Source organism: Lutjanus erythropterus, chromosome 12 (assembly GCF_056507025.1).
Source record: "Lutjanus erythropterus isolate fLutEry1 chromosome 12, fLutEry1.hap2, whole genome shotgun sequence".
NCBI lineage: Eukaryota > Metazoa > Chordata > Actinopteri > Lutjaniformes > Lutjanidae > Lutjanus > Lutjanus erythropterus.
Window position 1 is genome coordinate 15,870,273 of NC_139328.1, and position 18,011 is coordinate 15,888,283.

Here is an 18,011-nt window from a genome sequence, read left to right on the forward strand (position 1 = left end):
GCTGGTCAGCACACCCTCACAGTGTACTGCTGTGGACAGCAGCAACAAAAGATATTTTAGCCACTTAAACAAGGTCCACCTGAAAAAAGTCAATATTATTTTAAGTGTACACTATATTTAGAATATTTTCACCACTGTACTTTGCCATCAAGCAGCCTTTTCTGATAGGAAACTGCTGTTTCATAAGCCAGATAGCACTCTCTCCAAACCAACCAAACTCCATTAACAAAGTCAGTCATTTTACCTTACAGAACATGGGAGTTTATGGTCTACCGTTGCCTCAATCTGTTATTTTTCTGTTTCTGTGTGACTTTGGTTTCTCAGAAGACTAGCTGGGGTTCACCAAAGTCATGTAATAACACAAACAAACCAACAGGTTGAGGCAGTGTTAGACTGGCAACTCCTTTGTTCTGCGCAGTAAAAATTGCTGATTTCGGCAATGAAATTTGGTTGGTTTTGAGAGAGTGATATTTGGCCTTTATACAGCGGTTTCCTGTCAGAAAATGCTGTCTGATGGCAAAGATGAAACACTGAAAATATTCTAAATATAGCGTACACTTAAACTGATGCTGACTTTTTTTAAGTGGACCTTTTTGAAGTGTCTAAAATACCTTTTCTTCCTGTCCCTGTCCACTGCAGTACTTTCAGCCTCCGCACTTGTGCCCCGCTCAGCTTCTCCAAACTGGGGGCATGCCAGCCAACATCTACTGTAAGTAGTCCACTGACTATCGATGAGTACCTCATACCACCCTACATCAAATAATCCAAACAGTCCCTTTAAATATGGCTGTTGATTTTTATTTTTGCAGTGAGTGTTTTTGCTTTTTTTTTTTTACGTGTGAATAAATCACAATAAAGATTCTTTTTTTATGCAGTTTCAGTGTTTTCCTGTCAAACAATTTTTGCAAAGTTCAGAGTAAGGTCAACATATCCTTATTTACATCAAGCAGCTACCAGAATAACTGAATGTATAGGTCTGTTTGCCCTTGACATTACTTTTTTCATAATGCATCACACAGTGTATACAGTATTATTCCATTCATGATGTTTGGCGACAGTCCCAACAGTCTCTCTGTAGTAAAACAACACAAGGATGTGGATCAGGTAATTGCACTTTAAATTCTTCATAAGAAAAAGCATGATTAGACAAGATGTGGACATCATGGAGATTTCCTGTTTGGCTTTGTCACAAGAATGTCCTCTCTCCATCTACGCACACGGCCGCCTCTCACATCCCGTTTTATGGCGTATGGTTACTTGATGATCCCCCACACCCTGGGCTAATCATTGAATAACCATCAAGTGACTTTAAACTCCACAGCTGAACATTTCTCAATAGAAACCCTGCGGTCTGAGGGGCAATTCAGCCAAGGTCGTTTAAGTAGATGCAAGTTATTGTTGTAGCTCGAGCACCAATCAGGGGCAGGATAACCGCTGTGCTTGGATGCACATCCCCTTGTTGAACATTCCCATTATTCTGCTCTGTGTGAGATGATCATTAACAAAATGTTTGTGTCCCAAATATTTTTACGACGTCCTGAGCACGAGTTAAGGTGTACATTTTGTTATATTGTCATGGCCAAGTTCCATTTCTTGTCACACAACCTGGCAGGTGAAATCCATGATGGAAAATTACTGATATGTAAAACAAACTTTGACGCAGTATCATAATAATGATGAAAATACAACTTTTTTTGGAAAGCATTATCAAAGCACAGCAACAAATTGCATCACAGAATAAGATGAAATAGCACATAAAGTGAAGCTAAAAAGATAAGAACAACAAACAGATAAATAAAACCAAAAAGAACAGAATGATTGTTAATAAAATTGGATGAAACAGGAAGAGAAATTAGACAAACAACAGATTTACAGTAAAAATGCTTAAATATAACACACAAAATTAATTTACTGTAAAAAAAAAAAAAAAAAAAAGCTCAATAAAAATTAAACTAACTAAACTAATTTTTGAATCAAATTGACACTCTTAAGTTTTGAAATAAAATAAACAAAGTTTTGCTGACCTATAAACTTTTGTTGAGATAATTTACTTTTCTTCTTTAGAAAAGCTTGAAATTTTGAGTTTTCTCATTTTCATCTTTCTTCATTATTACAGAGTGAACTCAACTAATCCTTTATCATTAGCTTGTAAATGTCAATATCCAGGATTTATTTATTCAAGTTAATCAAACTTAAAATTCATATTATTTATTTTCAGAAAACTAAATAACTTATAATCACAAATTCTTTTAACTGTAAGTCTTTTGACTTGAAATGATGAGTTGAATGGACAAACTGTGCAACTCATTAAGTTAAGTTTAAAAAAAACATGATCAACATATTAGCTGTTAATATCGTAAGTTTACTGAACATGTTTTGTCAAATACAAATAAATGAATATCAAATTTATTTAACGAGAGAGGTTTATTTGTCTTGAATCATTCCAAATTTCCTCGACTCATCTTTTGAAATTCTGTCAAATACAAATTTTAAATCAGCCCAGACACTAACTTTTTTCAGTTACAACAAATTTTTTATTTTTACAGTGTAAAAGTAAGTTTTGAGGAGTGATTTAAAGGAACATACTGAGTTTCCTAACCGTGCCCTGCAATAAGCATGAATTAAATAGATAGACATGCAAGGGAAGAGGGTATAACAATCTGCAACACCTGAATAAATCAACATTTCATTACATTTAATTGCAATGGCTGGAATAATCAGAATAAAAATATTTATCCATATTCAGTATATACATCATTCTTTATAGCTTTCCTCCCTGTAAGGAGGAATATTGCTCTGCTCTGGTGTGTGTTACCACAACTCTATCAGCTTGGTTCCTCATAAACCTACTAAAGCACAGCGCACTGTGCTTTTAAATTTATCGATGAAGGATAGCTGTGCTGATGGGTTTATCTCACTTATATGACACGACGCTTCTTCACATGATTTTTTATGGTGGAATTTCAGGGGCCTGTCATGTGATGGCGGCCAATCTAAAATCGCCTTCCTTTGTGTGCTTAACCCCGGAGGTCAGGGCATTGTGTTTAGCCTCTTGTTTTGAAGTTTGTCCTCAACAACAAGGACAATGCTCTTTTTGTTGCCCCTCAGTCATTTTGTCTGAGACTGTCCTTCATCAAATTATTTGGCTCTCATGTTGAGCTTGTTTATGACCATGATTTGGCATGAGAGAGTGTTCAGAGGTTCTCTCATTATTTTTATCTAGACAAAATAAACAATTGAGACTGAAATCTTAACCTGATTTAAACTGATTTGACAAGATAACAGTATAATATTCAGTCCAACCATAAGTCACACATCCTTTGCTACTTTCTCAAAGGTTGGCGATTTTCTGATGCTACTTTGCCGACCTGTGTTTCACCAAAATTCAGTCTTTTTGTACTCGTGACTATCATTCTTAATGACTGATAAAATATTGTGAGGTGCGGGGTGTGAACATTTTTTGGCTTCTGAAGGGGAGCGTGCCAGAAAAGGTTTGAGAACCACTGGGTAAGACGCTGTGCGCTGATCTGAAAAGATAGTTAAACAGTGTTGCTGGGGGAACTCTAAAAATGACGTAGTCACAGAAAGTTAGCTTGTGTTAGCAACACTGACTAGCTGGCTAACACAGATCACCTGTTAGCTTGTTAGTTGTATCTGATAGTTAATGTTAGCAAAATGCCATCTAACTAGCTAGCTAATCTACATAAATCATTCACTAGCTAGCCAGCTAGTATTTTGTGAACATTAGCTAACTTAAGGTGTGACTTTATATATGTCGCTTTACAGGTCCCCAAGTAACATCTTTTAACCTTCGTCCAATTTTGTTATTCTTTTCAACATTGACGAACCAAGTACACAGCATATACAGGAAGTCATGACCCTACTCTCTGATTGGTTAGAACTCGTGGCCTTTGCTGGTTTGGGTCATTTGGATTGAGTAGGTTCTGGATAGGTTTAAGCATGAGGAGTATGACTGAGTAGGGTTAGAGTAAGAATATCAGCGTAAGCCAATCAGAGGCAGAGTAAGGCTGGCCATGTCTTTGCCATCCTGCAAAAAAACAAGAAATACAGGATACGGGGAAGGAGAAGGTTGACCAAGGCTCCAACGGGTTGGAGAGGTACGCAGGGTCAGACGATTGTGCTAAGAATTATTGTCTGTGTAGAAAAAGCCTGATAACTTCCTTCAACCTATAGACCTCAATTGTTGTCCAAAAACTATTAAAAGCACATCAGTGAGCCACACAGTTGCCCTCAGTGACATCCCTTCATTACAATGAACACGGGCACTGAAGTTTATTTTTAGCCAAATTCCACATACACCACGCTGCGCAGCAAATGTGTATTAATCCCCCACTGAAAATAGTAAGGAAATTAAGGAGGCGCTGTGAAGACAAAACAATATACCAATTTCCTGTTCTTAAAGATTTATAGAAAGATGTTGGGATTTGTTGCTGAAAAAGAAAAATATAGTGTAACACCTGCATCCACAGGGACATACACCAGCTCCCTTAGTGTGCCTTTAACCTTAACCCCTCCTGCAGCCCTCTTCACCCCTTCCCCACATACTGGCTGATGCTGTGCCCTTATCTGCAATCTAAGTTACTCGCCATGCTCACTCCCTTTCTGCTTTTCATCAGTTTTTGGCAACAGTTCAATAAACGCTGTGTCAGAAAGGGGGGGTAGGGGGCAGCTAACTGGTGAACTGTGTGCAGAAGTGCGCGTATGAGAAACAGGGTGCCAATCAAAACTGCAGAGTAAAACAGTTCTCAGTTCTTCTTTTTATGACCGCTGCAGCCACACAGATGTCATAAAATCTGTCCCTCAGCGATTTCTACGTGACACTACTGGCCTACATTTTCACAACTTTACTGTTTTCCTCCAAACATCAGCACAACACATTTAGGTTCAGTTAACAGCCGCTGTAACTGCAGGCCTATAAACACTTGTCAGATGGTGCAGGAGGTGAACGGTCCCGCTGTTACAAACTACTTCAGAGGTCCTGACCCGCGAAACTGCTCGGTAAACACACACCAAAACAGGCCGCAGTGTTCACATTGGTTCTGTCAAAGTTAAGGGCACAACCCATGATTCATATGTAAGCCAAAGGGTAATTTCGCAACCAAAATTCAAAACAAGGTATTTAAGCCTGATATCACTTTCAAATTGATTTGCAGGTGTTTTAAAATGCAGACTTCACAACACTTTGCAACAATCCAAATTTCTTAAACACATTTTCAAACCCAAATTCCAAATAAAGTTGGGATCCTATGTAAAACATAAATAAAAACATAATGCAATGATTTGCAAATACTTTTCTGATCATATGTCAAGCGTATCACCGTGCACTGGATACAGTACAAAAATAAGATATCTAATGTTCAAACATTAACTCATTAACTTTATTGTTTTTAGTAAACATAGACTCGTTCTGAATTTGATGCCTGCAACATGTTAAAAAACAAGGTTGGAACAATTTACCACTGTGATACATCACCTTTTCTTTTCACAACACTCCATAACGGTTTGGGAACTGAGGACACTAATTGCTGAAGTTCTGAAAGCAAAATACTTTCCCATTCTTGCTTGATTTTTGACTGCAGGTGCTCAACAATCCAGGGTGTCTGTTGCTGTATTTTGTGCTTCATAATGCACCACATGTTTTCAATGAGACAGGTCTGGACAGCAGGTAGGACAGTCTAGTACTCAAACTTATTTATACAAAGCAATGCTGTTGTAACAAATGTAGAATGTGTCTCGGCATGGTCTTACTAAACTAAGTAGGGACGTCCCTGAAAAAAACTTGGGCACTAACACACCCCTATACCATCACAGATGCTGGCTTTTGAACTTTGCATTGGTAACAATCTGGATGGTCCTTCTCATCTTTAGCCAGGAGGCCATGAGGTCCATGATTTCCAGAAAAAAACAAAAAAACAATACCAAATGTGGACTTGTCAGACCACAGCACACTTTTCCACTTTCCGTCAGTCCATCTCAGATGAGCTTAAGCCTAGAGAAGTTGTGCTGCTTCTGAATGATGTTGATATATGGCTTTTACTTTGCATGGTAGAGCCTTCACTTGCATTTGTAGATGCAGCGAATAACTGTGTTTGCTCACAATAGTTTTATGAAGTGTTCACGAGCCCATATAGTATCCTTTATAGAATCATTCACCTGCAATTCCTCAAGGATTGAAGGTCACAGGTATTCAGTGTTGGTTTCCAGTCTTTGCCCCCACGTGCAGAGATTTCTCCAGACTCTCTGAATCTTTTCATTGTATTATGGATTAAACTGATATCTGATAAAATGGTAATTAATCAGTTGTGTGCATGAATACACCTTGAAAATATGTATCTAACAAATTATGGACTGGGGCTTTAATGATTGACGTCACTGTGTAACGCATGATTGGATCTAATGTGCTGTGTGACATTGTTGACCAGTAAAATCCTGTCAAAGAATTCAAGCCCTGCAGCACAGTAGTTACAATTTAGATTGTACGCCAATAACGCAAGGAAATGTGCACACAAACACATACACATAAGCAAAAAAAAAAAAACATGGTGTAAAATGCTTCAGGGATTATCATCAGGAATGGGTGGATTTCAGGTTTATCCTGTCATGGGTACAGGACCTCCATAGACACACACACAAAACCACAATTTAGCATTTTAGGTGTGCAATGTACAGTATGATCTGACAGCTTCAACTATAGGGGACAAAATAGTGTGCAACACTGCCACCCTCTGGTCTAAATTGGACTTAGGCCTGCAAGCTTACTGTCACACCAAAGGTCAAATTGCTGTTACATCAATAAGTAATTAAAGCTAGACTAGTATCTTCTCATTGTAACGTGAATCTTAACTTTCCAAAGACTTCCACTGCATTCAGGCCTTTCCGACGAAAGGCAATATTGTGGAGACAAAGGTCTCCACAATATCACAGATATTAAGAAATGTTTGACATGTTTTTACCCCCTCATGCTCAGTATCACATCTTGCCTGCACAGTAAAACATGATAGTTTCCTATTTTTTTTATTATTATTATTTTCAAGAAAACATGTTTTTAAGTGTGTTACTTAGTATGGTTATCCAGTATATCTGAAAGCTGTAAAAATAAATTAACAGCCTACAGGCAAATTGGTGCTGGTGATAGTTGCATATTGACTGTAGAGAGTCCATCTTCTCTTGAATTAAAGGAAATAAATAATATATACATTTTAAAAGCTCAACAGCAATGTCTCCCTCTAGAATTCATGACCCAGTTCAAGATAATCCACAGACCTTGTTGTGAGCAGTTTCAAATTTTCAAACTATATATGTATATATATTTTTTTTATTATTTATTTTTATTTATTTTTTTTACATTAAGTAGGGCTGCACCCATGTGCTGATTATTTTCTCAATTAATAGATTGGTTGTTTGATCTATAAACTGTCAGACAATGATGAAAAATGTGGACCAGTGTTTTCTAAACCCAAAGATGACATCCTCAAATGTCTTATTTTGCCCACAAGCCAAAGATATGCAGTTTACTGCAATAAGGGAGTAAAGAAACCAGAAAACATCCACATTTTAAAAGCATGGAATCAAAGACTTTTACTTTTTTTCTTTAAAAGAAATAGTCAAACGGATTAACTGATTTTTAGCGTAGTTGCCAGTGAACTTGATAATAGAGTCATAGTCAATTAATTGTTGCAGCTATAATGTGAAGTATAATGAACAGCGCCCTCAGAGCAGAGAGCTCCTGAATGCACCCCACCACGCGGTCGTGTCTGAGAACTCTAGATCTGTGAAAGATCTCGCGATAGTGAAAATTCAACCCAAACCAAGATCTTTCCCAAGTACGTATTCCTAAACATACTAACCATGTGCGGATCTTCAGGACTGTCTTTTCATATTATAGGACATGATATATCCGCACAATGGGCACAAATAAAAAAAAGGCATACAAATCTCGTGAGAGTTTCGCAAATCTAAGGTTCCCGTAAGACTCCTCCACACGTCAAAGAAACCGGAAGAAGTTTATCGTTAGTTCCGGTTGCAGAGGTGTAAAGATGTCGCCGTCCTTATTTAATTTTCTCGACGCTAAAGACAAATTTACGGTGAGAAACCACGTAACTACATTTGGTTAATCAAAACAAATCTTATTATTTACTATTTATTGTAATAAAAATCATAGCAAGATAGCGGGCTGCATACGACAAGTTACTGTTTGTTAGTGTTCTCATAGCAAATGCTAGCCAAGCTAACTTAACAATAGCGTTGTCTTAACGGTGGATTTTCTCTCATAAACGTTCTCTCTTTCTCGCTTACACACCTACAGTCATCTGCCAGACATGCCCTAGCTGGTAAAACTGGCAAGCATTTGGTGAACACTTTCAACCAGATTCCCGGAAAGTAAGTAATGCTAATTTAGCCTCTGTGCAAGTTATGATTACACCTAAATAATGTTAGTTTGGCAAATCATGAACCATCGGTTCACTTGTCTGTTACAGTGAGACGGAGAAGAAGACCACCCTTGACCAGGCGCTGCGGGGTGTCCTTGGTGATCAGATTGTAAGTAAAATAGCTTTCCTCTACTCTAAATTAGTTCATCAATTATATAACCAACTCATTTATTTCATCAAATTAATCAGGCTGTGTATGAAAGGTTGAAATTGGCGCGTTTTGTCTGCAGGTTGAGCAGAAGTCGAGCTGTGATGACTACTTGTCTCTCATCTACCTGAGTATTGATGCAGTTACAGAAGGTATGTTAGTCTGACTTGAAGGAAAGACAGCAATGACTGAAGGAATGATTGTGTTATATAATTCAAATTGCCCGTGCCATTCAGTAATACAACATATTTTATTACCCTGATCGTAGTAGGTGAGACTTCCAGTAATTGACCTAGTAGAGTAAGGCACCACATAGTATGTATCAGGGCTGGCCGCTGAAACTCAAAGATTGTTTTTCTGTGTCAGCAAGTGTACATAATAATAACAGGATAAAACAGACAGAAGTTTACTAAAATGCACAGGGAGAACATTTCAATGAAGGATTATGAATAAAGATATTTTATATGAACATATACACTAAAAACAAATCCTTGTGACAACATGCACTGATGGTATACTGATGAGAGAGAGGATTAAATGAGTGGTTGGTAATTAAATTTGAACTTCTGTTTTTAGATGCATCAGTGTACACAACACCAACAGTATGGCAGGCTGTAAACTTTACAAATCAAGTCTCTAAATCACCACAGACAACAAAACTAACTGTAAGAATATAAGAATATACTATAAGAAGAGTGAGAGAGACAGAATGGAGATGACGCGCTGTCAGCCACTTCACTGGAGTGCATTGCGGTCTGTCCAGGGCAGTTCAAGCATACTCGTTTGTTTGCACTTGCTACTGATAGGCTCAGATTGTTCTTAATAATGTCAGACAACATTGTCCCTCACAGTGTGAGACCTTTTTTAAAGAGTAAAATGCAGATGCCACCATGCAATGTGGGTTTGTTTTGTGTCAGTGACTATGTTTACATGGACTAAATATTCCATTCTTTGCAAAAGGCTGTATTCCTACTAAGCTTTTTGCATGGCTAATAAAAAGTAATATTTCTCTAATTTTTCTTCTTACGTGCTTACGTTCAGATTATTGAAACATCTGTGCATCAAAATAGGATTGTTTTTGAGTTTTCCACCAGTGAAGGACTTGTTTGACCATGAGAACATGGTCCCGTGCCTTAATTTGTTTGACCCCCCCCTTGAATGGGTTGGCATTTAGGTATTTGTGTATATCCTAAAACCTGTTGATGTCTAAGTCTCCCATAACAATTAAAAGTAGGCAGGCTTCTCCCTCTGACCTGAGACGTGGACCTTGGTTTTGTGCATGCATCTCTATCCCAGCCTTACACACTTGTGCTGATCAAACTTTTCATGTTTCACTGTCTTCATGCAGGTATATGTTCTGCTACGACTCCTTTTGTTCTGCTGGGAGATGTACTGGACTGCCTCCCTCTTGACCAATGTGACAAAATATTCTCTTTCGTCGAGGAGAATGTTTCTACCTGGAAATCGGTAAATAAGCCACTGCCTCTTAGTAAAGGTAGCTGAAGTATTTCACCAACATAACTACAGATCATTTGATCATTATGTCTGTACTCTCTCTTTTAGAACTCTTTTTACACTGCTGGGAAGAACTACTTGTTGAGGATGTGTAATGGTAAGGATAGTATTTCTGTTTTTTGGGTGAGCAAGACCTGTTATTTTTAAAGGGCAGATCTGTTAGTGACACGCTTCTCAATCTGTGTAGATCTTTTAAGGAGGCTGTCCAAATCTCAGAATACTGTATTCTGTGGGAGAATCCAGCTTTTCCTGGCACGTCTCTTCCCTCTGTCTGAAAAATCAGGTAAGAGCTCCTTTCTATATTTTATCTTTTAATAAATAAGACAAAATATAATTCAATCTTGTTTGATTGGGCTTTTTTTAATGTCTCCTCCAGGACTCAATCTGCAGAGCCAGTTTAACCTGGACAATATTACAGTGTTCAACAAAAATGAACAAGAAAGCACTCTAGGCCAGAAGGTAAGGTTTTGACTAATGTGCAAATTTTAAATTTAACCTTAAAACTCTAGGTGAATCTTATTTTTTTGTTTTGTGTTGGTAGCACACAGAAGAGAAGGAGGATGGTATGGAGGTGGAGGAAGGAGAAATGGGAGAGGATGATGCTCCTGCACCATGGTATGTTAAGGTCATCCTCTAAAAGTTTATCCATGTTTTGTGATTTAAATGTCACTTTCATGTAACTGTTTTTAAGTTTTATGAAAACTCAGTCAAACTTTATACTTTCAGTTCCATCCCAATCGACTACAACTTGTACAGAAAGTTCTGGACGCTGCAGGACTACTTCAGAAACCCTGTGCAGTGTTACGATAAATTCTTGTGGATGACATTCCTGAAGGTAATTCACCTGATCACAGAAGAAGAGGAAATATTTCTCTCGTGCATAAGAAATACAAAGTAGATGCTACATAATGACTCACTGCTGATGTGAATTCTTTTATTTTGTGCACAGTACTCAGATGAGACCTTAGCAGTGTTCAAGAGCTACAAGTTGGACGATATGCAGGCCTCCAAGAGGAAGCTGGAGGAGTTGAGAGCATCAGGAGGAGAACATGTCTATTTTGCCAAGTTTCTAACAAGTGAGAAGGTGAGAAAACTTTTTTTTAACCCTGGGAATAATAAGCAGTTCTCATCATTTCATTTGGCTTTGAGACAGTTACAGGCTGAATGAGACATTTAATTTTGTTAAACAGTGGGCCTCATGCGTTAATCATTCACTGGAACAGATTTGATTTTAAATGGTGCATGCAAACAATTTAAGAACTTTTGTGGCATTCATCAATACTTCATTCATGAAAAATTTAAATCTAAATCAACAGTTGAATGCTGTGCAGCTTTTATTTTGCATGTCTGTTCATTCTGTTTAAACCTTGCATTTCTGAACAGTTGCAGATAAACATCAGTCTACACTAATGTTATTAGTAGTATACTATTTGTATGATTAGATTCCAGTGGTTTATTTATTATTTCTGACTCTGGTGATCCAGACATTTCCAATCCAAAAGTCAAAAGGTATTGTTTAAAATTAGGTGCCTGTTTTTATCCAACAAAATATTCTGTTTCAGTCCATATTTGCCGGCCTTAAGCCTTTCAAAATCAACATTTTCACTGCGATGAAAACAGTGTTTACTGCTTGATGCACACAAAGGAAGGCACTTGTATTAACATGGTGGTGTAGTAGCAATCTAACAGCACCATAAATTACATTTATGCTGACACAGTTGGTGAGTTATGTTCATTGAAGAAATTTGATTTAATTAAAAAAAAATAATAATCCCATGAATCACTATATATTTTATTTTTTAGAGTAATGACATTATACAGCTTCATTAAAAAACCTTAATAGAACTTCTGATCATAAAAAAGACATTCAGTACACAGCTGCACTTGGTCCTTTATGTTTTTGAAATATCTAATATAGATGCTATGCTTTCTGTAGGAATATAATTTTTTTAGTGTGTTAAAAGAGGATATGTTCTTAGATGTATTGTACTGAATGAGTTCGTTTGAATTAATGCAAGTACAGAATGATAACACACCCAAAGATATGGGCTGGACATTAATCAAGTTTATTTATAGAGCATCTTCAAAAAGAACAAGTGTTGACCAAAACGCTCTCCAGTGAGATTAAAAAAAAGGAACATATTGAAGATCTAAAGTTAAAGTACAGACATAAATAAGAGGACAGAAGTGAATGAATAGAAGCATAGAGTGTCTTGATACAATCCTAACATGAACAGCAGTAGGCAAACAGCAAAATACAATATTAACAAAGTCCAGAGTGTGGTCACATTACCTCTTTACACTCATTTTCTTTCCTCTTCATCTGTAGCTGATGGACCTGCAACTCAGTGACAGCAACTTCAGGCGGCACATCCTGCTGCAGTACCTCATCCTCTTCCAGTACCTGAAGGGTCAGGTCAAGTTCAAAAGGTGAAGCATGACTCCAGTCTGACCTTTCAGAGCAGTAAAGTAACTTCTGTGATGGGAAAGTAACAGTCATCAGTTGTTGGAGGGTTCATATTTAGTATTTCTTTGTCCTCGCACAGTTCCAGCTGTGTTCTGAATGATGATCAGACCACGTGGATTGAAGAGACGACTAAACTTGTTTATCAGGTCAGTCATAAATCACACTGATACAGATTATAGATACTAGTGGCTGCTCTACTGAGCCTCACTGTCTTCACATCATCTTACATGTTTTAAGGTGAAGATTTACCAGGATCATTATAGACTTAAAGAGGGTGATTAGAATGGGTCAGCGCATATCTGCACTGGGACAATTTTCCTTTTTATTTCTATTTGATTTACCTAATCTGTGATTGTTCTCTTGTAGCTGCTGAGAGAGATCCCTCCTGATGGAGACAAGTTTGCCACCATGGTTGAGGTAAGCCACTCTTCAGGAGTACTAATGATAAATATTAAATGAGGTTTGTCTGTACGCACTCACATTCTGTCAGGTTTGTTATTAGTTCTCCATACACTAGTAACACTGGACACGTTTTTTGTCTTTTGACAGCATATCCTCAACACAGAGGACAACTGGAACGGCTGGAAAAATGAGGGATGCCCGAGCTTTGTGAAGGAAAGGTACAGCACTTGTTTTATTTGACTGACTTGTACATTTATTAGTTTGTTTTCACAACAAAAGAATGTGGTGTGTGAGCTTGGGTTAGCACGACCAAATGACAGTTTGTCCCACTGTTTATTCCCACAGGACTGTAGATGACAAACCCAAGAGACCCACCAGGAAAAGACAAGCTCCAGAGGACTTCCTTGGAAAAGGGCCAGACCGCAAGATTTTCATGGGAAAGTACGTGATGTAATCCAGGGGTGGGCTAGCAGAGTAGATGAGGGAGGGCTTTTTTTTCTTTAATATTAAAGTCGCTATAAAGAATAACTTACAACACATAATTTGTACAATTTCCTGATATTGGGGTTTAATTGGACGTGATTTTGCTCATACATGTATCACCAAAATTACACAATATATTCCATAAACCAGATATGAAAATCCACATCTGTTGTCCCACCAAACACCTGTTTAAAAAAAAACCCTCACTGGTCACTTTAAAGGGCTAGTTTGGATTATTTGAAGTGGTGTACCTGCAGTAGATGGCAGTCAGGACGTCCTCAGTTTGGAGAAACAGAGAGAGGCACCAGCACAGAAGCTAAGCTATGAACTGGGTCAGCCACAAAAAATGGTTCATCTGAAAAAAATCAATATCAGTTTAAGTGCACACTATATTTAGAATATTTTCACCACTTTTCTTTGCCATTACACACCCTTTTCTGACAGGAAATTGCTGTTATATAAGCCAAATATCGCTCTGTCCAAACCAACAAAACTCCATATGTGAAATCAGTAATTCTACCTCACAGAGCGCAGGAATCGCTGGTCTACTGCTGCTTCAGATTGTTAGTTTGTTGGTGGTGTCGTGTGACTCTGGTGAATCCAAACTATTCTTTTAAAACACCATGTTCACACAAAAGCATAAATAAACTAACAGATCGAAGCAGCAATCGACCAGCAACTTCCATGGTCTGCAAGTTAAAGTTAGTAATTCCATCTGTGGCATATCATTTACCTGGAGAAAGCAATAGTTGTCTTATATAATGCAGTTTGCCATCAGAAAAGGCTCTCTGACAGCAAAGGAAAGAATTTCAAATATTCTCAATATAACATACACTTAAACTGTTTGTTTTTTTATTGACTTTTATAAGTGATTAAAATCTGTTGTTGTTGACTCTGTCCACATCAGTACGTTGCTTAGCTTCCGTGCTGGTGGCCACTCCTGCTTCTCTCAAACTGGGGGTTTGCCAACTGGCATCTGCAGTAATTAATTCACTGAATATCAATTAGTACCTCATACAATCCCACTTCAAATAATATGAACTATCTCCACAAGTCTCAGGTTTGAATCCTGTAATAGTAAACGTATCTCTTGCTAAAATATCTTAGAACAAAGTGGTGAAACAGAGACAGATTGAGGCATGTTGCTCTGCACAGATCATTTGAAGATGAATGAAAAGAAGTCTGTCTGTCATAACTGATTGTAGACATCATAATTAAAGCTCTTCTGTGATTTGTCAGTGATGAGTTGACACGACTGTGGAACCTGAATCAAGACAACATGGAGGCCTGCAAGTCAGACAGCAGGTCAGTGGGTCAGCACTCAAGGTAGAAAATCCTATCTGCAATCACATTCACCTTATATATCAGAAAATTTAGTTTTTGGTTTTTTTTAAACATCTGATGTTTTTCATTCAGGGAGTTCATGCCATCGCTGGACGAATTCTTTGCAGAGGCCATTGAGCAGGCCGACCCTGCAAACATGGTGGAGGATGAGTACAAGTAAGTTTGCACTTTCATAAGTCAGTTTGCAAGTCTGAAAATTCTTTCCCCCCAAAAGTGCATTTCTGGCTTCATTTCCTGTCTGTGTGTGTGTATCTGTGTGTATGACTCTTATGTTTCTTCCTGTAAATCAACACAGGGTTGTGCGGAACCCAAACTACGGCTGGCGCGCTCTGAGGCTGCTGTCCAGGAGAAGTCCACACTTCTTTCAACCAACCAACCAGAAGTTCAAGAGCCTGGCCGACTACCTCGACAGCATGGTCAGCAAACTGGCCAAAGAACTGCCTGTAAGGATTTTATGTATACTTACTTAAGCGCTATTGATCATTTAAAAAAAGACCACATGATGGCTGCAAAAACAAACACTGATGTCTTCACTGTCATTCCACACATGCAGAAGGACATCCCGTCTGAAGAGATCAAGACAGGAGAAGAGGACGACGACGATAACGGAGACAATCTTCTCAAAGACAGCAATGACAGTGAGTTTAGTTGCTAATTCAACATGATGCCTCTTGTTTAGGGTCGTATTAATCTTTTAACCAATCAATATCTGCTGTTTTCTATGGAGACAGAGGTTGTACTATTATTATTATTTTTCAGTGTATTTTATATATACACACGTGTGTGTGTATACACACACACACATATATATATATATATATAAAAGGGTAATTTATGTGCAAAAAATAAATGTATCATAAAATAAATATACAGAAGTAAATACATGTGAAAATAAATGATTAAAGTTTCACATTTCATCCTGTCTTAATATTTCCAGATTTGTTTTTATATTTCAATTATATTTCATATTTTATTGACTAATTTATTCTTGTATTTATTGCTCGTTATATTTCCACATTTATTGTCTTATTCCTTTTACAGATTTATTCTTTTTTATGGCACTACTATAATGTGCTTTTCTTCTTGCATATCCTTCTGTTTTTAACACGAAGATAAATTTATTTAGGAGAGGAATGATTGCTCTGGTGTTCAAGTGTTTGTTGAATATATAGAGAAATAATTTACACCTGACATACATCAACCAAATGATATTATGCTAAAAGTCCAACATACCCTGGTTTATCCTTCCCTCAGCTTGACCTCTGTTCTTTTTACGTCCTGGTTTTGATGATTAAATTACCTCATCCTCCATATAATCGCTTGTTTCCATCCTTTCTAGATCAAGAGTCTATTTTTATCCTCCCTATTGTGTCTTTCTTTCCAGGTCCAAGCATACAGAGCAAGATGGTGACAAACCAGCAGATGGACGACATAGCAGCCAAACTGGGCGCTCAGTGGAAGACGTTGGCTTCTCAGTTGGAGATGAAGGCGTCGGAGCTGCGGGAGATCGAAACAGACAGCGAAGATGTTGACATGCAGGCCAAACTGCTGCTCGTGGCCTGGCAGGACAGAGAGGGGACACAAGCCACCGTGGAGAATCTGGTCACAGCTCTTAATGCTGCAGGATTCTCCCAGATCGCAGACAGCCTCAGTGAGGCTTGAGGTAGAGCGTTCGTTACTTCAAGGGGTAGTTCAGTCAAGCGAGGTTGTATGAGGTACTTCGTCATAGTTGGTGTAAATGGCAGTCAGCTCCTTCCAAGTTTGGAGAAGCAGCAAGAATACTGGTGTGGAGAGAGTCAGCAGCAAAATGTATTTTAGCCACCTAAAAAGTCATTTTAAGTGTACGCTGTATTTAGAATTTTTTTTCTTTCTCTAAAGGAGCCAAACTCATTTGACAAAAACTTTATTTTTACCTTGCAGAACACAGGAGTTGCTGGCCTACCGCTGCCTTGTTAATTTAGTTTGTGTTCTTGTTTGATTTTGGTGTTTTAAAAGGTTATTTTGGATTTACCGAAGTCACACAATAACACAAAAGCCCTTTTCACACTGGTCAAAAAAAACCCTAACACCCACTATCAATCTATAATATGGATTCCTTTCCAGGTCAAACGACTCTGCAGTTGTCACAGGTATTTATCAGCTCCAGCTTTTATTGGCAGAGATGGAAATACAACTCTTGCGTGGACACAATCATTTTCTCTCCTTTTCCAGTGTACTGCTATGAAGGCTTTGCCTTTGTCAGTATCTACTGTGACTCTCGTGCCTCCTTTCCAAACACGTGCTAGTTTGGCTTGATTCAGTTTGACCCTTCATGAAGGGGATTTGTATCTCCTATATTTAACTGACTTTTGCTTGTTTTGAGTTGAGCTGCTGCACGGCGGCACTTTAAATTTCTTATAATTTTCTTTAAAATAAAAGTCCCCAGATATTTAGCTATGTAAATGCTTCTATTATGAAGCAGCAAAACAGTGCAGCAGTAACATGACCCTTAACCAACTGAAAGCGAAACCAGTTCAACAAAGCAGTTAACTGAAAGTACAAATGGCAAGCAGGAGAGAAACTAAACTTCAGATTCAGTTAGAGACTGCAAATACTGAGAGCTGAACATACAGACTTTTAAAAGCCTCCCTGGTCACCTGCACATCCAAATTGATGCTTGGCTCTGTGCATCTAAAAAAAAAAAAAAAACTACAAAACCCACAGGCAAATTCTTCTAACACCATTGACAATAAGAAAGTAGTCAGTCACCTGTGTCAAGAGGGTTTAGCCACATTTAAAAACGCAAATTTTGGTGTAAAACAGTAAAATAAACTGAGGCAGTGGTAGATAAGTTACTCCCAGGCTCCAAGGTAAAATTACTGTTTTTGCGTAGGGGTGAGACAGAAGTATTTCATGTATAAAACAGCAGTTTCCTGAAGGAAAAGGCCATCTGACAGCAAGTTAAAGATGTGAAAATATTCTGACTAAAACGTACATATAAACCGAGGTTCATGTTTTAAATGGCTGAACGTTTTGCTGCTGACCCTGTCCACAGCGGTACATTGCTTAACTTCCCACAGTGGTACTCCTGCTGCTTCTCTTGTCTGGGGGTGTGCTGACAGGCATCTGCTGTAGGTAATAACACTGATTGTTAAGTACCTCATAGAGCCCCACTTGAAATAAGCCAAACTATTCCTTTAAGTAATCAGTATCTCTATTACAT

At 38.0% G+C, this 18,011-nt stretch overlaps 1 protein-coding gene across 1 annotated transcript; it reads left to right on the forward strand.

The window, feature by feature from the left end:
- Nucleotides 1-8,057: 8,057 nt before the first annotated feature.
- thoc1 (THO complex 1) lies at nt 8,058-17,265 on the forward strand. The gene is made up of 21 exons (XM_084732486.1): nt 8,058-8,105; nt 8,327-8,400; nt 8,499-8,559; nt 8,681-8,750; nt 9,947-10,065; nt 10,162-10,210; nt 10,301-10,396; nt 10,490-10,572; nt 10,655-10,728; nt 10,840-10,948; nt 11,063-11,197; nt 12,443-12,543; nt 12,660-12,726; nt 12,947-12,997; nt 13,130-13,200; nt 13,328-13,423; nt 14,705-14,770; nt 14,882-14,965; nt 15,105-15,252; nt 15,363-15,447; nt 16,194-17,265. Exons 1-21 carry the CDS (start codon nt 8,058-8,060, stop codon nt 16,469-16,471), a joined length of 1,965 nt encoding a protein of 654 aa, XP_084588612.1. The 3' UTR covers nt 16,472-17,265.
- The last annotated feature ends 746 nt before the right edge of the window (nt 17,266-18,011 follow it).

Bases quoted from the DNA above. Each gene is read 5' to 3' on its own strand.
- thoc1 (XM_084732486.1), top strand. From the start codon at position 8,058: ATGTCGCCGTCCTTATTTAATTTTCTCGACGCTAAAGACAAATTTACG. The intron at 13,424-14,704 runs GTACGTGATGTA...GTGATTTGTCAG, and splicing joins CGCAAGATTTTCATGGGAAA to TGATGAGTTGACACGACTGT. The intron at 15,448-16,193 runs GTGAGTTTAGTT...CTTTCTTTCCAG, and splicing joins TCTCAAAGACAGCAATGACA to GTCCAAGCATACAGAGCAAG.